At 37.2% G+C, this 26,382-nt stretch overlaps 1 protein-coding gene across 2 annotated transcripts in view; it reads left to right on the plus strand.

Moving 5' to 3' along the window:
• Window positions 1-6,374, plus strand: part of PRKG2 (protein kinase cGMP-dependent 2) — a 126,771-nt gene extending 120,397 nt beyond the window's left edge. For both annotated transcript variants that reach the window (XM_016951535.2, XM_009447662.3), the window contains exons 18-19: window positions 1,417-1,483; window positions 4,070-6,374. In XM_016951535.2, the coding sequence (XP_016807024.1) occupies window positions 1,417-1,483; window positions 4,070-4,165 (163 nt within the window). In that variant the 3' untranslated portion in view covers window positions 4,166-6,374. The remainder of the gene's footprint in view (window positions 1-1,416; window positions 1,484-4,069) is intronic.
• Window positions 6,375-26,382: the final 20,008 nt, after the last annotated feature.

A 26,382-nucleotide genomic window follows, 5' to 3' on the forward strand; every position in this document is an offset into this window, starting at 1 on the left:
ACAGAGTAGATTGTTTCTGTTCAAGAGAAATGAGGCCTCCTGACTCCTGGTGTTATATTTCTAGACCATCAAGCTTGAAATATATACTTGAAATATATGAAGATCAGATCAGCCCTTTTAGATTAATGATGCATAAGCAATGATGAAAGAACTTCCGCTTAATCCCATATTTTCACAGATTACTGTAAAATACTTTTTCTGCTTAAGTGTGTTTCTTTGCAGAGTCATTCAATCACTCAACAAAAATTTATTGAGCCCCTGTCCCATATCAAGCACTACTCCAAGTGCTGGGGCACAGAGAAAAGGAAATAGATAAAAATCTCTGCCCTCATGGAGCTTGCTTTCTAGTGGGGAGATAGAAAGTAAACACGATAACTAAGTCAAGTAGTATGTTAGATAGCTATAGATGCTAAGGGGGTAAGATAAAGTAGGGAAGGAGGATAAGAAGCTTGTGTGTGTGTGTGTGTGTGTGTGTGTGTGTGTGTGTGTGTGTGTGTGTGTGTGTGTTGGTGGGGGAAAGTTTCAATTTTAGATTGGATGGCCAAGGAAGATCTCACTGAGATGAACTTTGAGAAAAGACATGAAGGTGTTGAGAGAATAAGACATGGAAATCTAGAGAAAGAACAATCCAGCCTTGAGTACAAAGGCCTTAAAGTGGGAACAACCCTAGTTGGTTAGGAGAATAGTGAGAAGATAAATGAGTTAAGGGAGAAAGAAAGAAAGTGGTAAGGTAATGGAAGGATGGTGGTAGAAACAATGATTTTATAAAGCCTTATAGGTTACAGCAAAGACATGGAACAGACTTTGCCTTTTACACTGAGTAAGATGGAAAAGGTGGGGAAGTATTGAACCGAGGCATGTTGTGACCTGACTTATGCTATAAACGACCAATCTTGCTGCTCAGTTATCTCCAGCACAAAAGTACGGCTGGTTCCTTGCTAGTAGAGTGAAGGTATTGAAGACTGGCCAGATACTGAATATAGATAGAATGTGAAGCTAGCACTGACAGGATTTGCTCATGGACTCAGATAGGATATAAGGCAAAGAACAACTACAAGAGCTTTGGTTTGAGCAACTGGAAGAATTGAGATGAGGTTGGTGGAGAACATTTTAAGCTTCTGTTCGGACATGATACATGCCAGATGCCTATTAGACATCTAATTGTGAGAAGATGAATAAGAATTGTAGACCTTAGCCTGTAAGCTGATGGAGGGGTCTTGGTTGGAAATAGAAATTTGGGAATAATTAGCGTATAAGTGCTATTTAAAGCCATGGCAGATAACTTGACATGCTAATAGTTTATCATCCAAGTAATATTCCTTTTTGTCCTCTCTTTCTCCCTTCCTTCCTTCCTTCCTTCCTTCCTTCCTTCCTTCCTTCCTTCCTTCCTTCCTTCCTTCCTTTCTCATTTCTCAGGTGGTTAAATGGTTTTAATTGGGAGGGACTGAAAGCACGGAGCCTTCCATCACCTTTGCAAAGAGAGGTATTGTATTTATTATATTACTTTTTTATTTTTTTCCCAGGGATTTGTTTTTGTACACAGATTTTAGATGTGTGTGTATGTATATGCCCATAACAGATTTTGGGTGTTTTTTTTAAAAGCAGTTTTTATTTTAAATTAAGTGAGTTTGTCTTAGTAATTGTGATTATAGGGACTAAATAGTACTGCCTAGCTGATGGATATTAACTTACCTGTCAAGAACCAAATACATGTCAGTGCCACTTAAGTCCCAAAGTAGTCAGTGTTGTTCAGGCTGACAAATGACTGTATAAATTTGGTGTGAACAATGTATGTAACTTAAGATTTTCTAATAGCCATTTTAAAAAGGTGAAAAAAAAGGTGAAAATAATTTTAATTATCATAATACCTCCAAAATATTATTTCAATATATAATCAATATAAAATATTAGTGAGATAGGTTATGTTTATTTTTCCATAATAAATTTTCTAAATCCCAAGTGAATTTTACTGTTACAGCACATCTCAGTTCAGAAGAGCGACATTTCAAGTGCTCAGTCACTTCGTGTTGCTAATGGTTTTGTTATTGGATAGTGCAGCTCTAGAGGCAGCAGAACTTCAGCTAACATGGGAGGAAGAATGACTCAGGAATGATCTAGGTCAACATACTACTAAGTTTATGTTAGTGTTTTTTCCAAAAGATTGCAAAGATCTATATTTCCTCTTATACATTGGTAGATTGCTATCTGACTTTTTTTCATCAAAGTGTAGTTGTGGAGAATATGATTTCCAGTATGTTGTAAATATTGACATTTTAAAATAAAACACTAGGCCAGGCATGGTGGCTCACGCCTGTAATCCTAGCACTTTGGGAGGCCGAGGTGGGCGGATCACGAGGACAGGAGATCGAGACCATCCTGGCTAACATGGTGAAACCCTGTCTCTACTAAAAATAAAAAAAAAATTAGCCGGGCATGGTGGCGGGCACCTGTCATCCCAGCTACTCAGGAGGCTGAGGCAGGAGAATGGCGTGAACTCAGGAGGTGGAGCTTGCAGTGAGCTGAGATCACGCCACTGCACTCCAGCCTGGATGACAGAGCAAGACTCCGTCTCAAAAAATAATAATAATAATAATAATAATAATAAAACACTACTGTTACTTCATTCCTTTAAACATGTCTACTATAATCTAAATACCATTGAGATTTAATACCTATCTGCCACTTATAAAGTTTGGAAATATTGTATCACTCCTTTTCATCATATCATCATATTTTCATTCTATGTTCCCTATAAGATTTCATCCTAATGTAAAATGCTTCTTTGCTTGACAATCTTTCTTGATCATTCTTTAAATGCCTTTGAATTTTAGATTTAAAATTTGTGATAACACCAGTATTTCTTCTGAATTCTGTTATAATTACATTTTTATGGCATGCAGTGTCAAATGGCATAAATATATTATGAATATCTAAAGGTAATTATTAAATAAACATTTTTTGAGAAGAAATTATTTCATGTATCTATGGATAGATATTATTTATTAGAAGAATGGGATCAGATTCAGCATCAATTCTATTCCTTTTTAAAATTATTGTTATGCAGATACAAGTTCTAAGAGTTGTGTTCTCACATATATAAGTGGGAATGGAGGGTTTTATTACAGCGATGTCACTTTGAGCTCCTTCTGAATGATCTCTAGCTCTGTTCCTCCACCACATTATGATCTATCATAAATAATATTTTTAATGATTTTTCAGCTGATCATTCAGTTAGGCATTACTTACATTTGTTTGAAAGCAGAGTTAGAAATCATTTTATTTGTGAAATAATTTAATACCAGCATAATTTCACTCTCTCAACAGGGTCACTAATATTTTGAATTGTTCCTTTTTTGGCATTCTGAATACTTTATATGGATCAATTAACCATAAAAATTTCAGGATTGGTGAGAAACTTATATAATGGAAGAAGAACGCTAGCAGATTTTGATTTTAAAAGAGTTTTCAATTAAAAAAATAAATAGACATCATTTCTGTCACTTATTTTTTTTTTTGAGAGAAAGTCTCACTCTGTTACCCAGGCTGGAGTGCAGTGGTGTGATCTCAGCTCACTGCAACCTTCACCTCTCAGGTTCAAGTGATTCTCCTGCCTCAGCCTCCAAAGTAGATGGGATCACAGGTGTGTGCCACCATGCCAAACTAATTTTTGTATTTTTAGTAGAGATGGAGTTTCACCACATTGGCCAGGCTGGTCTCGAACTCCTGACTTCAGGTGATCTGCTTGTCTCGGCCTCCCAAAGTGCTGGGATTACAGGCGTGAGCCACAGCGCCTGGCCTATTTCTGAACTTTTTCTTTAGGAAAACTCCTCATGCCAGGTAGTTACTATTGAATGTTATCTGGTGACCAAATCTATTTGGTTGTAAAGAGAAGATCTCATGAGGCTGAGACTAGGACTCAAGAATGATAATTGGTCATTTTTTTCTTGTATGTAACTTCCAAGTGGCTGCAGTATGAAATCAGTGTTCTGAAATAAAAAACATTACCCATATGTGATAGCATGCTTGGTCAACATTATTCTTCCTTTTGTTTTAATTATTTCTATATTAGCTCAAGGGACCCATAGATCACAGCTACTTTGACAAATATCCTCCTGAAAAGGGAATGCCTCCAGATGAGCTATCAGGCTGGGATAAAGACTTCTGACAGAAGAAAAGTTGATTACTGCCTGTACACTACAGAAGAGGACCTCAAGGATCAATAATCCAACACATTATTTTCTTTTCAGAGTATTATAATATCTTTGGAAGACCATTAGGGAAAAGAAATTCCTGCACAATGGGAAGAGGAGAATGGTGTGGATGTGGTTCTGAGTTATAGTGTCTTATTTAGATGCTGTGAATTATTGATGTATTACATTATTTGCTTTTCTCAACTGCTAGAGGCTACCCCATTTTCCTTTCCACAATCAGAGCCATTTTTGTTAAAGTGGCAGTTTTTTCTGCAATCTATTGTTCCATTCCAATCATATCCTTCTCGTTTGAGTACTACTAACGTTTAAAAAGGGTCTTGCCCTTGAATAACTAAGTCATACAAATAGAAGGAAAAACAATGGTGAATTTTGGAGAGCTCCCCAGCTCTCAGCAACTTCATATAAGCATGGTGGTATCTTAAAATGGTGGTTTGCAGAAACCATGGTAGCCAACAGAACCTCCTGACTTTCACCTGCTTTTAACCTGAAAATATATTAATACGCCTCTGACATGAGTCCAGGGAGAGGCAAGATTGAGCAATAGTCAGTGGCACCATTTCCTAAAGTAACTGAATCAATCAATCCAGTCAGGTAATTATTTTCTATTGGGGAACTTAGAAAAAAAAGTAAAGCAAGAAATATTTTCTCTCCTTTATGATCAGTGACACCTTAGAGACTTTTCGAAAGTCCTTGTTAAAGATAGTTACAATGTGTGGTTAAATGATGCTAAAATATTTTCACAACCAGAGTAGAAAACGTGCTGGAACAAAATTGCGAAGGCTTTTGCCTCCCAGTAAATAGAAAGGAAAATATATTCTAGTAGGTAAGACTGCTGACTCTTTGAAAATCTGAGGTATTTTGAAAAGTTCTGTGATTGTTGCTATTAATAAACCAAAATTGTATAGAATCATCGTTAATTTTTAATATAAATCCCATTGACAAATGTTGATGCACTGTAGTCACTGCTGAGTTAATAGCTCTTTTTAAAGACATCTGAGTCATGGATGTGTTTATAAATTTAGATTGTTAAGACAGGCAAGCCACCAGAAAAGTGATAGGATTTCAGAAGTAAAAGGGACAACAGCATCCCTCCTATCCCTTCCTTGCAATCTCCCAAATAGTAAGTAGGATAGTTTCAATAGCATGGGACCTAGTACCTAAGAACTTTACTGGTGAATGGTTGTATGTATTGACCATGATCATTCCCTTACCCTCCTTCCAAAATGAATGAGAAGCAGAGACTTTTCTGTATTTTTTAAACCTAGCAGAGTAAAAATACTGTATAAGTTCCGGGATTATTCAAGCTTCTGGTTATATTTTCATATGTTAATGTTCTATGTCAAAAGGAACCTCTACTCAGTCCCCACTCATAATTTCATCATCCAGAAAAAAGCCAGCTATATGCTTCCTTAATGAGTTAAGCTAGATAAGTGAAGCCCAATCCAGAAAGGTGCATCCTTAACAAATTAGATTTCCACATTTATAATCCTTTTGCTGAACCAAAGAGTTTTTGTTTCCTGGAGCTGTATTTTTAAAGATTATGTATTGTACATAGAATAATCATTTTTAATAGGATTGACATAACCTGCTTAAAGAATTTCTAAGAGTTTTTAAAGATTTTTATTTGAATTTGGTTGGTTTGTACTGTATGTTTTTCCATGTATATATTTTTAAATTTCCAACCTATAAAGATAGAAAATTTATGTATTGGGTGGATATTAGAACTGTACAGTTATAATAGGAATGATATTCTCAAAGCAGATCAATAGTTGTAATTTTTAAAACCCTACATATATAGAAATAACCAAGTTAGAGTACTACAGGTTTATTTTTCCTGTGATTGACCATGTCAATGTGTTATCCTCCCATGTGATTTTTTATTGTTTCCTTAGAGTACTTTAAAAGATGAAGAAATGAGAGACTGAACCATTGAATAATCCCAACTCCACCATTTCCTAACTGGGAAAGTGATTTCGCTTTTTTGAGTACTAGCTTTCTCATTCATAGAAAAAGGCAGAGTAAAGTAATATTTACTTAGAGGCTTGTTTCAGGGATTAAGTTATGTAGAGAGTCTTTTGCCCGGTATCTGTGAAATAACCATTGCTGCATAGACGGGAGCTACTGTTACTGTCTCTATTAAAATTAAAGGGGCCTTAATAACCATTTAGTCCTGAATCTTATGTATCATTGGTATCTGTATGCAGAATTGTACTTATCAAATCCAGTATCTGTCTTTTTTTTCTTTTAAATCATGAAGTAAAAATGATTGATCAAAAACTTCGGTGTATGAGATGAAGGGTTAACCCTCACTAAAGTGAAGTGCTTCGTTAAGTTAACCTAAATTTTAATTTTTATGAATTAAAGATACACACATACAGGGAAATATGGAAAATTACCCTCATATATGCATACCCATCATTTTCCTAATCATTAAATCATTCCCTATCTCTCTAGTTAGGATGTAAACTTAATTTTTCATCCTTGAGCTTCTTCCAAGTGGGACCAACTTTTCATAATTATAGGTCCTTAATGCCTTCTTTAAATATAAACACATCTGAAGAAAAGATAGTGTAGTAGTGAAAAGTAAGAGATTTAGAGAAGAAGAAGAAGAAAAAAAACCTGGGCTTGAATTCCAGCTCTGCCCAGATTTGTGTAACCTTGAACATTAAACCTCAGCTTTACTCTTCTGGAACTTGGAGATATACATTTAAAGCTTTGAAATCTTGTGCCAGAATATTATTACTAGTAGGTCATTCGTAATAAACATTTGAAAATAAGTATATATCTATATTTCTTTGGGCACAATAACAAATCCTTGTTCTTTATTGCTAGGCATTGTACTAGGAGTATTTATATCTATTAAGTCATTCATACAAGATACTAAAATAATTATAAATACACAGATAGTTGACTTTATTCAAAATTTTTTTATTTATTGGCCTTAAATATGCATTTTTTTTTACAAAGAGATGCTCATTTTATTTTTAAATTACCTGAGGGTTCCAATATGATGATGATGATGATGATGATTATTATTATTATTATTTTATATCTTTCTCTTGTTTAAAAATTCTACATTCAGGGCACACATGCATGTTTGTTACTTGGGTATATTGCATAATGGTGGTGATTTGGTTTTCAGTGTACCCATCACCCAAATTTAAATATACATTTTATTCACAATTTAGCTCTGACGGTTTTGCATGGCTTAGTCCCAGTTGTTATAACTGTGTAACAAATTACCCCAAAACTTAGTTGCTTAGAACAACCATTTTGTTACTCTCCTAGATTTCGTGGGTCAGGAATTCAGACAACACATGACAAGGATGGCTTGTCTCTGCACCACAATATCTGGGGAACCAGGTGGAAAGACTCAAAGACTAACGGTGACTCAGTGGCTAGGAGCTAGAATTACCTGAAGCCTTGTTCACTCACGTATCTGCTACCTGGCTGGGACTTCTCAAAGACAGGACTTAGGACCAGGTTGCCTACACATACCTTTTCCATAGCTTGGATTCCTCACATAATGGCATCCTTAAACTAGTCAGACTTCTCTTGTGGCAGCTCGGGGCTCCTACAGTGATTATTCTAGCTAACAAAGCAGAAGCTATACTGTCCTTTATGAATTAGCTTTGGAAGTCAAATAACATCGCTTCTCCCACACTCTGCTGGTGGAAACAAAAGCCCACCCAGATTTGAGGGGAGAGAACATAGACTTAACTTCCTAATGAAGAGAATTTTAAAGAATTTGTGAACAAATTTTAAAACTGCCGCAATTCACTTTCTGGCCACACATTACTTATATTACTCCCATATGAAAAACAAATTTATTCCTTCCCAAAAGCCTCCCTAAAAATATTATCAGGCTCTGGCTCATGGTCCTGGGTCATGTCATCTAAATCTAATTTAAGTGTAGATGACACTCTTCAGGTGTAATTCCTTCCATACATTATTTTAAGTCTAAAATCCTGTGAAATAAGTAAATAGGTAATCTGCCTGGACAGTCACACATTGAGCGGTAAAAAGCAAAGGCCGACCACACCAGATACTTGGATTAGGAGGAGAGAATGGAAGGCACAAAGCAATAACTAGTCTATGGTAATCCTGAAATTTGGCCAGACACATGTGAGCTTTTCTTGGCTTAGGACTCACTCCTACTCCCTGTGAGTCATTCTTTATAGCTCATGGCGGCACCATTTAGAATCTTGGTTCTGCCTTCTGAGCCATCCTTCCTCTTCCATAAGATATAGCTGATTTTTCAACTGAGTAGGCATCTTAGCCACTTTGATGCCGGTGAAAATTTGATGGTAGAAATGCCTCTTTTCAGCTTGTTTCTGCCTCTTTATTTCAAGCTGATACATTTCTTTTAAAAACTTCATGATTTTTCATATACGAATTCATAATCCAGTCCACTAGACAATAGCCAGTCACAAATCTTTCCTCTAAAGATGCTCTGAGAAAATGCACTTAAGATTCTTAGAAATTTTACTTTTTATGAGAGAAGTTCTGTTCAACACATGCAAGATGCCTCAAAGGATTGTTTGAAGGGGTGTGGTGGGCACCTTCAAAGATAGCTTCCAGCAATCCCTGCTTGTGGTAGTCATGGCCTTTTTCAATCCCCTCCTCTCCAATACTGGCTGAACCTAGTGACTTCCTTCTAACAAACAGAATATAAACAAAGTGAAGGGATGTCACTTCTGAGATTGGGTTACAAGAGGACTCCGCGTATATTCTCCTGAGCCTCTCTCCCTCTCATTTGCTTGCTCTGATGGAAGCCAGCTGCTGCAATTTGAGTAAACGTGGCAAATAACTGAGGGAGGCTCTGGCTAACAGTCAGTGAGCAAATGAGGCCCTCAGTCCAGCAACCTATGATGAGCCAACTCCAGTCAACAATCACATGCCTGAACTTAGAGCAGATCCTCCACTGAGTTGAGCCTTTAGATGGAACTGCTGCCCCAGCCAATACTTTGCAGCCTAGTGACAGCCCATGCACCAGAGGACTCAGACAAATGATTCTGGAGTTCCTGGTCCACAGAATGTGTGAGATAATAATTGTTCATTGTTTTAAACTACTAATTTGGGAAGGGAAGATTGACATAAAATGGAGGAAGAAGGATAAAATGGACAGAAGAGAAAAAAGTTGAATCCTTGAGGAAAAAACAAATTTGTAGTGACAAACTGGAACACATGAGGACAAACTGGAACTTGCATCTGTCTTTCCTGGTTGCCAGCCTTGGTCATTTAGGTGACCTACAGGATAAGCTGACACCTTTAAAATATTCCTGCTTTAGGATTTGAAGATGCTGAAGGAACAGTCTAGCTGGAACTGGAAAGACCATAGGCCTGGCTGTGCTCTACACCAACAAGGTGAGTCAACAGATGAGACAATGTGTATGAGCTGCAGCAGTACTTGGACTTATACTGTCCCCTGGAGTGCAAATATAGCTGCTTCTCATGTCTGCCTTTCAGATCTTATGTAAATTTCTCTTGTGAAAAGGCCTAACTCAGAACCATACTGAAAAGGGAATTCTGGGAAACATATTTCTGGCTTAGCTAAATTGACACAGTACAAAGTCACTCAGTTTTAAAACTAGTAAAACATATTATATATTATTATTATTATGTAATTTATTCAGTTTGATTTAGTAATGAGATTTGCTTTACCTCTTTCTACCCAATAATCTTTGAAATATATTTAGGGCGTGGGACACATGACTCAATCAAAATCAGTGATAACAATTTGTCTCAAGTGATTTACAAGCAAGCTATAAACTGAATTAGAGCTGGAGCATTTTCAATTCTGAAAGACATAAAACCAGGATATTTTTGTTTATTTAATTGTTGGTTGCTAAATTAAAAGTGGTACAATGAAAAGTAACATGAAATTTGTTTTGATAAGTATAAACTTCCTCAGTAAGGGAAACACAAATAGACATGCATTTTGGGGGAAGAAGCAGAAGATGATGTGATAATAGAACAAATGGGGCTTACTCTTCAGGCAGATGAAAGCAAGCTAGGAGTCACACTGGAACACAAGCTGATATGAGCCAACCACCCAATCCTGCTGCTTAAAATTCAGGAGGATCCTCAGATTGCTAAGTTGATCATAACATGCAAAAGCTCTACGCACTTCTGAATTCTGTTTGTGCAGCCTCTTTTCCTTTGATGCAGGGTCTTGCTCTGTGTTCCAGGCTGGAGTGCGGTGGCACAATCACAGCTCACTGCAGCCTTGACCTCCCTGGCTCAAGCAATCCTCCCACCTCAGCCTCCCTCGTAGCTGGGACTACAAGTGTGCACCACGACCAAAAAAAAAAACAAACCAAAACAACAACAACAACAACAAAAATCCAAAACACAATTTTATTTTGTATTTTTTGTAGAGATTGAGTTTCACCATGTTGTTCAGGCTGGTCTTGAACTCCTAGGCTCAAGCAATGCACCCACCTTGGCCTCCCAAAGTGTTGGGACTACAGGCATGAGCCACTGCACCTGGGCTTAGTCAGCCTCTCTTAAGGTCTTGTGCTCGGTTTTGCTTTTGGGAAAGATAGTCAAAATATTAAAGTGTGCCTTTTCTCTTTGAGGGCTCATAAGGATTAGTGAGAGTAAGGGAGACCTCTTATTCAAATGGGTGGTGAATGCAAAGAAAATTATTACATACATGTCTTAACTGATTCACTCAACAATTATGAATTTGAGCACTTATGTTCCAGGCATTGTTCTAGGTGTTGAGGACGCAGCAGGATAAAATTATAGTTCTAAAAAATGCTTATATTTATTATATAACTGTGTTAACAGTAATGATCTCCAGGTGGTATAATCATGTATACTTTTTCTTTTATCTATATTTTCTTTGTTCTATACATTGAAATTATATTTTATAATAAGAAAAAACTTCATTTAGAAAAAGAAATTTGAATCAGAAATGTAGGCTAGATATCAGAAAGATTATTTTTAAAAAAGGGGGGACTGTTGAACATTTATAAATTTTACTACATCACATCAGTTTTATTGGCAGCAGACTGGCATAGCCTTTCTCAGGCCTCAACAGCATTCAGCACCTTTATTCACTTGAATCTTTGAGTTAAACTTTTACAGACTTCCTGGTGATGCTCTGTATTAGTCCTTTTTCATGCTGCTGACAAAGACATACCCAAGACTGGGTAATTTAAACAGGAAAAAGCATTTAATGGACCTATAGTTCCACGTGGCTGGGGAGGCCTCACAATCATGGCAGAAGGCAAGGAGGAGTAAGTCATGTCTTACATGGATGGCAGCAGGCAAAGAGAGAGCTTGTGCAGGGAAACTCTGCCTTATAAAGCCATCAGATCTCATGAGACTTATTCACTATCATGAGAACATCACGGAAAAGACCTGCCCCCATGATTCAACTGCCTCCCACCAGGACCTTACCACATGTGGAAGTCAAGATGAGATTTGGGTGGGGACAGAGCCAAACCATATGATTCCACACCTGGCCCCTCCCAAGTCTCATGTCCTCACATTTCAAAACCAATCATGCCTTCCCAACAGTCCCCCAAAATCTTAACTCATTTTGGCATTAACTCAATAATCCACACTCCAATGTCTCATCTGAGACAAGGCAAGTCCCTTCTGCATGTGAGCTTGTAAAATTAAAAGCAAATTAGTTACTTCCCAGATACAATGGGGGTACAAGCATTGGGTAAATACAGCCATTTCAAATGGGAAAATTAACCAAAACAAAGGGGCTATAGGCCCCATGGAAGTCTGAAATCCAGCAGGGCAGTCAAATCTTAAAGCTCCAAAATGATCTCCTTTGATTCTATGTTTCACATCCAAGTCACGCCGACGCAAGAGGTGGGTTCCCATGATCTTCAGTAGCTCTACCCCTGTGGCTTTGCAGGGCACAGCTTCCCTCCCAGCTGTCTTCATGGGCTGGTGTTGAGTGTCTGCAGCTTTTCCAGACACATGGTGCAAGCTGTCAGTGGATCTTGGATCTGCCATTCTGGGGTCTGGAGGATGGTGGCCCTCTTCTCATAGCTCCACTAGGTGGTGCCCCAGTAGGGACTCTGTTTGGAGGCTCTGACCCCACGTTTCCCTTCTGCACTGCCCTAGCAGAGGTTCTCCATGAGAGCCCCGCCCCTGCAGCAAACTTCTGCCTGGACACCCAGGCGTTCCTATATATCCTCAGAAATCTAGGTGGAGGTTCCCGAACCTCAATTCTTGACTTCTGTGCACTTGCAGGCTGAACACCATGTGGAAGCTGCCAAGGCTTGAGCCTTGCACCCTCTTAAGCCATGGCCTGGGCTGTACCTTGGCCCCTATTAGTCACTGCTGGAGTGGCTAGGATGCAAGGCACCAAGTCCCTAGACTGCACACAGCATGGGAACCCTGCACCAAGCCCATGAAACCATCTTTTCTTCCTCGGCCTCCAGGCCTGTGATGGGAGGGCCTGCCGTGAAGACCTCTGACATGCCCTGGAGACATTTTCCCCATTGTCTTGGGGGTTAACATTCAGTTCCTCGTTACTTATGTAAATTTCTACAGCCACTTGAATTTTTTCTCAGAAAATAGAATTTTCTTTTCTATCACTTTGTCAGGCTGCAAATTTTCCAAACTTTTATGCTCTGTTTCCCTTTTAAAACTGAATGCCTTTAACAGCACCCACATCTCCTCTTGAATGCTTTGCTGCTTTGAAATTTTTTTTCACAAGATACCCTAAATTATCTCTCTCTAGTTCAAAGTTCCACAAATCTCTAGAGCAGGGTCAAAATGCTGCCAGTCTCTTTGCTAAAACATAACAAGAGTCACCTTTGCTCCAGTTCCCAACAAGTTCCTCATGTCCATCTGAAACCACCTCAGCCAGGACTTTATTGTCCATATTGCTATTAGCATTTTGGGCAAAGCCATTCAACATGTCTCTAGGAAGTTCCATACTTTCCCACATTTTCCTGTCTTCTTCTGAGCCCTCCAAACTGTTCCAACCTCTGCCTGTTACCCAGTTCCAAAGTCACTTTTGGGTATCTTTTCAGCAGTGCCACACTCTACTGTTACCAATTTAATGTATTTAGTCTGTTTTCATGCTGCTGTTAAAGACATACCCAAGACTGGGTAATGTATACAGGAAAAAGCATTTAATGGACTTACAGTTCCACGTGGCTGGGGAGGTCTCACAATCGTGGTAGAAGACAAGGAGGAGCAAGTCACATCTTATATGGATGGCAGCAAGAAAAGAGAAAGCTTGTGCAGGGAAACTCCACCTTATAAAGACATCAGATCTGCTGAGCCTTATTCACTATCTTGAAAACAGCATAGGAAAGACCTGCCCCCATGATTCAATTGCCTCCCACCGAGTCCCTCCGACAACATGTGGGAATTCTCCAGTATTTATTTTTCTGTTTCCACCTTAATTTACTCAGGATAATGGCCTTTGTTTCCATCCATGTTACTGCAAACACGAATGGACATGATCCCGCTCTTTCTTATGGCTACATAGCATTCCATTATGTATAGGTACCACATTTCCTTTATCCAGTCCATCATTGCTGGGAATTCAGGGTGATTCCATGTCTTTGCTGTTGTAAACAATGCAGTGATTAACATATGCCCGCATGTGTCTTTATGGTAGAGTGATTTGTATTCCTTTGGGTATATACTGCATAATGAGATTGCTGGATCAAATAGTAACTCTGTTTTAAGTTCTTTGAGAAATCTCTAAACTGCTTTACATAGTGGCTGAACTAATTTATGTTCCCACCAACAGTGTATAAGTGTTCCCTTTTCTCCTCAACTTCACCTGTATGTTATTTTTTGCCTTTTTAATAATAGCTATTCTGGCTGGTGTGAGATGGTATCACACTGTGGTTTTGATTTGTAGTTCTCTAATGATTAGTGATGTTGAGCATTTTTTCATATGCTTTTTGGCTGTTTGTATGTCTTCTTTTGAGAAGTGTGTGTTCATGTTCTTTGCCCATTTAAAAAAAAATCTTTTTTCTTCTGGACATAGGGTCTCACTCTGTCACCCAGGCTGGAGGGCGGTGATGCAATCTCAGCTCACTGCAACTTTGGCCTGCCAGGCTCAAATGATTCTCCTACCTTAGCCTCCTGAACATTTTTTTGAAACAGCCAAAAATTTAACTAGAGAGCTTCTGCACGGCAAAATAAACTATCAAAAAAGTAAACAGCTTACACAGTAGGAGAAGACATCTGGAAACTATGCAACTGACAAAGGTCTATAAATATCCAGAATCTATAAGGAACTTAAACAGGGGACTACAGGCATATGCCACCACGCCTGGCTTATTTTTATATTTTTAGTAGAGATGGGGGTTTCACCATGTTGGCCAGGCTGGTCTCAAACTCCTGACCTCAAGTGTTCCACCCTTCTTGGCCTCCCAAAGTGTAGGTATTACAAGTGTGAACCACCGTGCCCAGCCTACCCATTTTTTAATAGGTTCGTTTGTTTTTCACTTCTTAATTTGTTTAAGTTCCTATAGATTCTGGATATTTATAGACCTTTGTCAGTTGCATAGTTTCCAGATGTCTTCTCCTATTGTGTAGGCTGTTCACTTTTTTGATAGTTTATTTTGCTGTGCAGAAGCTCTTTAGTTAAATTTTTGGCTGTTTCAAAAAAATGTTTAGTTCTACTTCTACCAGACTTCCTGTGCCTTGTTCCCTCACCTTTTCCCTCACCACCAGGCAGAGTATCTCCTGACAATAAATTCTCTGTGCCGAATGGATACATATTAATTAATTAATTAATTACTTGACTGATAGATTCCCTCAACTAACATTTGTGTGACTACTCTGTGCCAGGCACAATTCCAGCACTGGTGTTCAGCAATAAACAATATACACTTTCATCATAAAACACATATTGTAATTGCATGACAATAACAGTAAATAATTAAAAACAGAAGGTATTACAAAATTTAACTCAACATACAGCTTGTGCATAAAAAATTTAAAAGTAGTGTCTGTAGCTTATCTCATCTCTTTGGAACTTTCACCTACTAGTTAGCGGGTAGGGAGGAGAAATGAAAAGTCTCATTTGGTTTAAAGTTGATCTAATCAAATACTTTAAGCAGTCCCTCTAGGGCAGTGGTTCTCAGATTTTGGAGTGGAAGTTGATACATGCATTAAGACTCAGGCCACACCTTTTAAGGAGCCTGGTTCTCTCTGAGCTTTCTTAACAACCCAGGTGGATCTGACAAACAGCAAAGTATGAGAATCTTTGCTTTATGAAAATTTCAGTCTCTCTTAAACAAAAATGCTCAGATTATCATTTATCATCTCTTCTAAATATGTTCCTTACCAAGATGGGGCCAATGTCAGTGCTCTAAGGCAGGATATCTACTTGGTTGCTGTTTGGCTGATACTCATGGTCAAAGTCTATGGCTAGGGAAGCCCATCATTTGTCTCTCTGGGCTGGGACAGGGCCCAAAGCCTCCTTCATTGACTCAGATTCTGATTGGTTATGCTAGCACTAGACACCTTCAGGGTTTGACTATGGTCTCTTGCGATTCTAGGCAAGATTTGCTCTGGAGAATTCACTACAAACCTACCTGCTCACTACTAAGGGAATCCCCTCTGATCAGCTCCGTAGCTGGACATTCAGAGTTATAGATTCTGTTTTCACAATGTAGAAGCCAAAAGGATTCATGATAATTATAGCTCAGGGCCTCCTGCTGCCCAGCTATGCTGCACCCTCAATATTACTATGCTACAGTCCACCCCAGGGAAGACTGTGAGGAGCCACAAACACAGGAAAGGGGAGATTTTTTTCCCTTTCTCTTTCCATAGTTTCCCAAGGGCAGAAAAATGCAGGCTTTCTCCTCTTTCTGTTATGTCTGGACTTCCCTTACATACATAAAACTCTTGTCTCTTCCACAAAGCCTGATCCTATATAAGCTGAAGGAGGAGATACAGGAATTTAGATAATCCTTTCTGAGGGCCAAAGCTTGCCCTTTGAATTTTAAAAGCTAAATATTTCCTAGGACTTTCTCAGCACAATCCTACTGGAAGTAATCCTGTCGGCAGGTGGATGATTCCAGAAAAGAGCCAAGATTTATTTTTGGTAAGCAAAGGCAAGATCACATTCATAATTTAAAGAGAGAATTATTTCCCCTTTGCAAAAATAAATAAAGCAGAAACTTTCATCACTGTGATAAATGCTACTAATACAATTAAACAGGATCGTGGGACAGAATGCTGCTGAGAAGAGGTGAGAACGGCTTTGAATAAGTGGTAAGGAAATGCCTTCCTGAGTCGGTGACATTTGAGCTGAAACCTGAATGATGAAAAAGAAACAGGCTTGAGACAGTCTAGGATAAAGTGTTCCAGGCAGAGAAATCAAATGCAAAAGCTGTGGGGTATTAATGAATTTGGCATGTTTCAGAAACAGAAAGCAGTCCTGTAAGTTTCCAGAATTGTGAGAGCTCAGAGAGGTAGACAGGCCCAGATTGTGAGTCTCATAGGCCACAGTTATCCCAAATGAAATATGAAGCCATTTGATATTTTTTTTCTTTTGGAGCAGAGGAGGGATCTGATTCACGGTTTTGAATGATCACTCTGGTGGCTATGCTAGGATGAAACATAGATTGAAGAATAAAGGAAGCAGGCAGTTGAATTACTTAATTCAGGGGAAAACTGATGGGGACTGGCTCACACTAGAGTGTCAAGTGGGTCATGGACAAAGAATACTGGGTAGACTGGAACTGTGTTTGGAGAGAGAGGTGACGAGATTGGACGTGAGAGTGAGGGAGAGAGAGGAAATAAGCAAGGATGATCCTTGGGGTTTTCAAAGTTCTAAGTTGGTAATTGAATGTACACAAGTATGTATGTATGTATATATGTGGGGGTGTGTGTGTCTGTGTATGTGTGTGTAAAATATCCTTTCTTCTAGTAATGTTTGCGGACTGTGGTCTCAGTTATTTTTCAAGTAGAGTTGCAGATATTGGTGATTACAACTGTATGAGGTAAAATAAAAAGAAAGGAGAATCACATTTTAAGTACTTCTGTGACAGCAGTGTGCTAAGTACTTTATATATGTTATCTCACTTGAAATTTTTGCCTCCATTTTATGTAGTTATTATTATTACCACATATTAGGTTGGTGCAAAACTAATTGCGGTTTTTTGTCATTACTTTCAATGGCAAAAACTGCAATTACTTTTGCAGCAACTTAATAATAGATGTGGAAGTTTGACCCAGGTTCGAAAATAAATTAGCACACTTCAAAGACTTATTCAACTAATATTTTTTAAGGACCTACTGTGTGCATGATATTTATTGTTGTTACTCAGAATGGGTAACATCATTTCCATCACTATGACCATTTATGGGGAATAAAAGAGTTTTAAATTCTCATTTTTGTGCGGTATATTTTCGGAGTCAAAACTGCTTAAAACAAAAGACCTTGCATTTCATGCACTAACTATAATATGTAATAGCTATGGTCAAAAATATTCTTCAGTATGCATCATACTGGGGTGTCAGTCAAAATACCTATATTATGTACAAGCAGTGCTGTTAAGATTTTAGGTGATGGAATGTGATCAGAGTGGGAGAGTTTTGAACTTAGCTTTTTATCTCTCTTCATTCAAAGTTCAACTTCTGCTACCTTTCAAGTTTAACAGAGTTGGGAATACTAGCTCTTTCTTTTTGTCCTTTAGCCTATTTTTATTTAATTTTTTCTTACATTGAAATTCAACATTCACTCAATAAACATGTTTGAGCACCTATAGTACATACAATAATCCATAGAGCAACTGAAATCAAATACCACAAATAATTTCTTGGTTATGGTTGTGATTTCATATTACATATCAATGACTTGGCCTTGGTTCAGTACACTTTTTATATTACAGGGGAATATTGGATATCATATAAAAAGAATCATTGTTTAATATTAAGGGGAATATAACAAAATTTAAACTTCATGGTTGCTACAAATGTTAAATATATTTGCATACAAAAAGAGAGAAAAGACCAAAAGAAAATAACAAAAAAAAATGTTGACCTCTGAGTTGCGGAATAATAGATTCTTTTCCATGCTTCCTACCTTCTCAATATTTCTCTAAATTTTTGAAAACATATGCAATAAAAATTTTGGTCATGAACAAGATTTCTTTTTTTTTTTTGTGGTAAGAACACTTAACCTGAGATCTACCCTCTCAAGTTGTTAAGTGCATAATACAGCAATGTTAACTATAGGCACCTTGTTGCACAGCAGATCTCTTGAAGGTATTCATCTTGCAAAACTGAGACTTTATATTTGTTGCATAACAACTACTCATTTCCCCCTTGCCCCAGCCCATGTAACCACCATTCTACTGTTTCTTTGAGTTCGACTATTTTAGATACTTCCTATGAGTGGAACCAGGCAGTTTTTGTCCATCTGTGACTGTCTTATTTAACTTACCATACTGTCTTCCAGATTCATCAGTGTTGTCACATGTAGCAAACTTTTCTTCTTTTATAAGGCTGAATAATTTTCCATTATATGTACATGCCACATTTTCTTTATCCATCCATTCCTCAATAGAAATTTAGGTTGTTTCCCTATCTTGGCTATTGTGAATAATGCTGCAAGGAACATGGAAATGGAGATATCTCTTTCAGATCCTGATTTTAATTCTTTTGGATACATATATCTGGAAGGGGGATTGCTGGATCATATAGTAGTTCTATTTTTATTTTTATTTTAGAAAACTCTATACTGTTTTTCATAGCAACGGCACCATTTTACATTCCCAACAACAGTATACAAAGGTTCAAATTTCTCCACATCCTCAGCAACAATGGTTATTATTATTTTTTGATAATAGCCACCCTTACAGGTATGAGGTGATTTCTCATTGTGGTTTTGACTTGCATTTCTCTGATGATTAGTGATGCTGAGCATCTTTTCATATACCTGTTAGCCATTTGTACATCTTCCTTAGAGAAATATCTATTCCAGTCTTGCCCACTTTTCATTGTTTTTTTTTTCCTATTGAGTTGTAGGATTCAAATAAACAAAATCAGAAATAAAAAAGTGGACATTACAATTCGTGACACAGAAGTAAAAAGGACCACAAAAACTACTATAAACAATTATGCATCAACAAACTGGTAATCTAGAAGAAACAGATAAATTCCTAGACTCATACAGCTTACCGGGACTGAACCATGAAGAAACAGAAAATATGAACAGACTAATAAGCAAGGAGATTGAATCAGCAATCAAAACTTCCAAGCAAAGAAAAACACAGAACCACATGTCTTCACTGGTGATTCTACCACACATTTAAAGAAGAGCAAACACCAATCTTTTCCAACTACTCCAAAATGATTGAAGAAAAGTGAACATTTACAAACGTATTCTGAGTCCATCTGATACCAAAGCCACACAAAAATCTCACAAGAAAAGATAATTACAGGCACAAATGTCCCTGATTAACAAAAATCCTCAACAGACTACTAGCACATCAAATTCGACAGTACTTTAAAAGGACCATACAGCATGACTAGGACAATACATCATGTACCACACATCATGGGATTCATCTTTGGGGTGCAAGGATGGCATGACATGTAAATCAATTAATGTGAAACACTACATTAACAGAATGAAGAATAAAAATCACATGATCATTTTAATGATGCAGAAAAAGCGTTTGACAAAACGTAATAGTCTTTCACTATAAAAACTCAAAAAACTAGAGGTAAAAGGAATTTATCTCTACACAATAAAGGTCACATATGATAAACTCACAGCTCACATTATAGCAGATGATTAAAAAACTGAAAGTTTTCCTCTAAGATTAGGAAAAAGATGAAGAGTCTCACCCTCACCACTTCTATTCAATATAGTGTTGGAAGTACTAGCCAGATCATTTAGGCAAGAAAAATAAATGAAAGGCACCTAAATTGAAATGGAATAAGTAAAATTGTCTCTGTACATGACTTGATCTCATATAGAAAAGCTTAAAGACTCTACAAAACAAACAAAACAAAACAAAAAACCAAAAAACGTGTTAGAAGTAATTTAAAAAGTAAGTATAATTGTAATATACAAAATCAAGATATAAAAATCAGTTTTGTGTTTATACACTAATAACAAACTCTCTGAAAAGGCAATTAAGAAAACAATCTTATTTATAAAAGCATTGAAAAGATAAAAATATTTAGGAATACATTTCACCAATGAGATGAAAGATTTGTACACTGAAAAAATATAAAACATTGATGAAAGAAATGGAAGAAGATATAAATGAATGGAAAGGCATTCGACGTAAATAGATTAGAAGATTTAATAGTGTTAAAATGTCCATACTAGCCAAAACAATCTACAGATTCGATGTAGTCCCTATCAAAATCCAATGGCATTATTTGCAGAAATAGAAAAAAAAATTCTAAAATTTATATGTAACTACAAAAGATCTTGAATAGCCAAAGTAATCTTGAGAAAGAAAAGCAAACCTAGAGGCATCACACTTTCTGATTTCGAGATCTATTACAATGCTACAATGATTAAAACAGTACAATATTAACATAAAACAGACATATTGACCAATGGAACAGAAAAAAGAGCCCACAAATAAAACCATACGTAAAAGATTAACTGATTTCTGACATGCTTGACAAGGGTACCAAGCATGAACAATGGGGAAGAATAGTCTCCTCAACAAATGATGTTGAGAAAACTGGATATCCACAGTGAAAAGAATAAAACCGGATATACGGAAACAAATTAGATATCCATATAAGCCATTCTGAGAAATCAGACTACTAGGAAAATCCTATTAAATGTAAGCCAGACAATCATATCACTTCTCTCTACAAAATCCTGTGATGACTTCCCATCTCACTCAAGAGGAAAAGTCAAAATAATTCATAACCAATAGCCTAACCCATTCCATTTCCATCTCTGTTACCTGTCTGACTTGATGTCCTACTTTTCTCTCTCACTCACTCCATTCCAATCACATTGGCCCCCTTGCTCTTCCTCAAACATGGCAGGTATACTCTCAACCCAGGGTCTTTGCACGCACTTCTTTCTCTTCCAGGAACTTAAGTATTTACCTGCATGTATTTACCTCTCTTTATGTTTTGACTCAAATCTAACCGTCTTAGTGTGTTTTTTCTTGATGATCTATTTAAAATTGCAACCCCTCTAGTACTCTTTATCCTTCTTCTCCTTGTTACTTTTTTGATAGCATGTTTGACTCTCTAATATAATATAATATACATTTTATATATTTATCTACACATTTTTCTTATTTTCTGTCTCCCTCCAGTAGAGTATTACTTTGATAAGGACAGAGTGCTGTCTCCCTGGTGTGTAGAAAAATGCTTCACATATCATGGGCAATTAACAAATATTCTTGGATGAATGAATGAATTTTAGGTGAGGTAACTGAACCTAGAAGAGTTAAACAACTTCACCCAGTGTTAGCAAACTTCATCGTAGCCTCCATCTTCTGATTCTATTGCCCAATATATCTTTTCAGCATACTGCTTTACTCTTATAATATCTACATACTAAATTAAATTTGAAATTTTTTTGGTTGTCTGCTACTTATAAATGCTTATAAATAAATAGATTTGTTTTCTTATACAAAGACCACAGAATTCAGAGTATGGCTTTGACTTGTTGATTTCTCGAATAATCCCTTTGTAGGATTTGACTGTTTTCTTTTTTAAAATAAATCAATGCTAGAACCTAACATAGGCCGTAAAATTTTCAAATTAGCATGTTAAGCAGAAGAGCACATTAGACCAAGTTGTGCACACATATACAAAACTTCACTTTCTGGTTTTTAATGTAAATATTCAATTTACAGCAAATTTAGGGGATGTTTGATAAAATTTTTCAATGAGACCAGTAACATTATCTAACATTCTGACTTTCACTTCAAGCTGCAAGGTCCAACCTGTCCTTATACAATTTTGCCTGAGAATTTTAGTGTTTATCAGGGAATTAGGGAGAGAGAAAATAAAGCGTTAGACTATTTTCCTACCTGAACTGTGTATGTCAAGATGAAACCTATAGGGGTAGGCAACATTATATAATTTTACAAGTATCAAAAATATACAAGGTGATTTAACCTGTGAGCTTACTGTTTTGTAGGTCACACTTATGGGACCCTGTAAGTTTGGTTGGTTAAATAATTGGTTAAATGATGGGTTATTTCCCCAAACCTGTGTTTTAAATATCTCAATCATTCTCAAGTGAACTGATGAACCAATGTGAATATTGATTCAGGGGAGCCCTGTAACATTTGTTACAAACTTGAGCTGTTTAAAGGAGACAATATTTAGACATATTAGTATATATCTACAAGATATTTTCTCTGTTTCTAAATGAGAATTAGGGTTACTTGACTGACAGTGAGCATCCCGGTGAAGCTTGGCAATTCATTTTTTTGTGCAAGTGATAAGGAATGAATTTAATTTAAAAAAGTGAGTGCTCAGCAATTTTAAAATTATAAAATGCTATTCCCTGTTCTCTCTTACTTTCAGCCACGTCTCACTCACGTTTATACTTAATGAATTTGCATGGGTTTGTCTTTCTCTTTGCTGTGAATGAATTATCTGTTTGTGAGGCTCTTCAGTGGAATTTTGAAGCTGTGCTTAGATATTGATGGAATCTCTCTCTCTCTCTCTGTCTCTTTCTCCTTTATCTGTATTGCTTTTAAACAGACAGAGTGTTCTAAACATTCCTGTCCTCAGTCAAATATTTCTAGATTCAAAGGGTTTGATGGGTTTGTTACAAGCTGTGTAAATTCAAGAAGTATTCAAAGCATAGAAAAAGATGACAAATACTAAATTTCCTATGTCCTCTGTGACTGAACAACAAATAATGTGACAAAAGGTACCTCTGAATCTATTTCCTGAAAAAGTTTTAATCGAACATAAGATCAAAAGGAACTCCATTCTAGAACCATTTGGCATTTATATTAAAGAGTAAAGCTATTTCTTGATGTTTCCTATTTCAGTGTAGCAACAGCCGTCACCAGACAAATGCAATCGTTCAGAATTCTTTTTGGGCAGGAATAAATGACGCTGAGAACAGGGATGTGCAGATTATTTTCTCTTAGAAAACAATAAAGAAAGGAGGAGGAGAGAGAAAGAGAGAGAGATTATGTGAACATCTAAATGTAACTTCCAAATTCCACTGAAGAGCCTCACTAATGGATAATTAGTTCACAGTAAAGAGAAAGACAAAACTCTATGGTCTTCAACCTTGTCTGGAATCATTGGAAGAGAGGGCTGCCTAAAAACTATTTCTGCACAGTAGCAAGGTCACATTCTGGTTAACCTGGGAGGGGTCACTGGGTCCACGCAGTAGCTAGGATGCAATAAGCAAGCAGTCTTGTCTCTTCAGGCTAATAGCTGCGCTCCCTCTAGTGGTCACAGTAGTGAACTGAGATCTAGCGGCTTGAAGACTTTAAACCAAAGTAAATAGACTGACACTGTTCTCTAGATGTGGCTGCTGCTTCAGGCAAAGCATCTGGGAGTGGCTAAACACAGAGCCTCTGAGCCTCTCTATATCAGATGCTTTGATACACCTCCCGTTTTGCCAAGCAGGAGTCTGTTGTGGCTGAGGCCTTTGTAGGCAAGGAGTGCTTTGGCTCATTTTAAGCCAGCCTCACACTGATGTCTGCTGTATGGTGCATTTTATTATTAATATTATTTGAAACAAGAGAAGATAGTGGAAAGTGTACTGAGAGGAGTGTCAGGAAAATTGCCTCTGCTCTGTGAGCTCGGGCAGATCCATGAGACTCAACCTCTGTGTGACAGTTTTTTTCACGTCTAAGACCCCAGGGTGAAATGCAAAGCTTTTCTCCATTCGTTTATTTAATACTAACCAGGTGCTAGGCTGGGCGCTTTGTGGGGCTCAAAGGGTGTCAAGATCAAAAGAAAAGATAAAATTTTAATGTAAATATCTAAAATACATCATAGGAAGTACTAAATTTCATACCAGAAGGCCACAAGAGAGTTACACATAGAATACTGAGGGTTAGATAAGTACCTGGAGGTGGTAGGCCTGAGGAGGTGTCATGAATATTGATCTGTATCAATGTGAGTATTGTCTCTCTGTCTGTTCTCTGTCTGTGTATACATGTTTAAACACAATATATAATATATTAATGTATGCATATATACTATATGCATGTATAGTCAATAAAATGAAACCCATAATCGATAAAAAGATAGATGACCACTTGGGGGAAGAGGTTTGCAACATGAACAGCAGATAAAGCTTCTATATTGTGGGAGGCGGAGCTTGCAGTGGGCCGAGATTGTGCCACTGCACTCCAGCCTGGGCGACAGAGCCAGACTCCGTCTCAAAAAAAACAAAAAACAAAAAACTTCTATATTGTTAATGTATAAGGAACTCTTACAAGTGAATAAAAAAATTCAAACGTTTTAGTGACAAAATGGGAAATGGATATAAACATGCCCTTCTCAAAAAAAGAACACACAGATTTCCAAAAATATGTGACAAATACATCTAAGCATACTAGCAAATAGACCATTTAAATTAAATTTTAATTAGTTAAATTATTTTTAAATATTACTTATTCAATTGAATAAATTTAATTGTAACTAACAATACAATTAAAAATTCTGATTAAAGCAGTCATATTTGAAAAGTTTGAGGATCACTAGTATTGGCGAGGCCATGGAGTAAACAGGGTTTTAGACACTGATGAAGAGAGTATATATTGCTACTCCATCTGGAGAAAGGGCTGGTGATGAGTCAAAATGTAAAAGATTTGATTTTTAGGGGTATATCTTAAAAAAAAAACAAACCTGAATGAACAACTACACAGAACTGTCTGAGTAATAATCTTCATTTTAGCATTTTGTGTAGTAGCAACAGAAACAAAAACCAACCAACCAACCCTAAATAACTTGCTCTTTGGGCGTGGTTAAATAATTGGGGAAGAGCCACATGATAGAGCATTTCACCATAAAAGGAAACTTCTTAGATCTGCATTTATAACATAAAAATACTTATAATATGTTACGGAGAAAATAGCTTATAAAAGAATGTGTATAATATGCCACAGTTTTATTAAAATAGCAAACTACTTGTACATGTGAATTAGCATGGAAAAACATCCAGAAAATATAAATTAAAACATTATTATGGTGATCACTCAGTGCTGAGATTACAGGCAATTTTATTTTCTTTTTATACCTTTCTCTCTTGTCTGTATTATCTACAATTATGAAAAAGTACTTTTATTACTAGGCAAACCAATTAAGCAAGTTTTATTGAGGATAAGAAAGCCTGAGCAACTGGGGCAAATTCCCATGAAAATCCCTAACTACATCTTCCACAGTGTTTCCTAATCTGAAAGTACAATTTCCTGCTTCAGTTTATAGTACTGCAGAGGTAAATAAAGGGACTAACAAAAGAGATGCATCTTTTCACAGACCATAAAAGTTCCATTTCACTGGTGAAAAATTCTCTTTTCATGTCCCTTAGGCACTATATTAAGCCTCCATATGGGTGAAGGTAGAAAGGACACTTGCAAAGACATAAAGACCCTCTCTGAAGGAAGTATAATGACAGAGCGCTTACATGGTCAGGACACATCACCCTCTGCAAGTAGTCAGCCCCCTATGAGCCTGGTGTGTGTGTTGTCGTCAGCATCAACGTGTGAGAGCTGAAGAAATGGCCAGTGAGAGTTAAGCCTAGGGGAAGTGGGTATGACTGATGACTGTGCAGGCCTTTCAGTGAGCTCAATGACGGTCATGACTGCTTATCTTAGAGCTCACGTCCTGATGTCTCCCCACTGGGCAGGTAGCACATTATCCACGGCCCCTTTAAGGATGCCCTTCTCTACTCTTGAATGTTGTTGTCAAACTTAATCTATATGCTGCCACAGTGGAGGAGCCAGACAGCCTTGTAGCTGAATCCTAGCATTACCATTTAGTGTTTATGTGATCCTTGGGCAAGAAACTGAACTCTCTAAAACCTCAGTTTCCTCATCTATAGAGCAGAGATAATCCCATTGCATTTACTTCTTGTGAAGATGAGGGGACACAAGTATAGTGCCTAGCACACAGTGTTCCAGAAATGAAAATTAAGCCATTTCCTGCATATTAAAACAAAGTGGTTATTAACTTCCGTTAGTCAAAAGTTGGGTGAACAAATAATTTATTAAACAAATGAGATCACTTGTGACAG

This window comes from Pan troglodytes, chromosome 3 (genome assembly GCF_028858775.2).
Source record: "Pan troglodytes isolate AG18354 chromosome 3, NHGRI_mPanTro3-v2.0_pri, whole genome shotgun sequence".
Classification (NCBI taxonomy): domain Eukaryota; kingdom Metazoa; phylum Chordata; class Mammalia; order Primates; family Hominidae; genus Pan; species Pan troglodytes.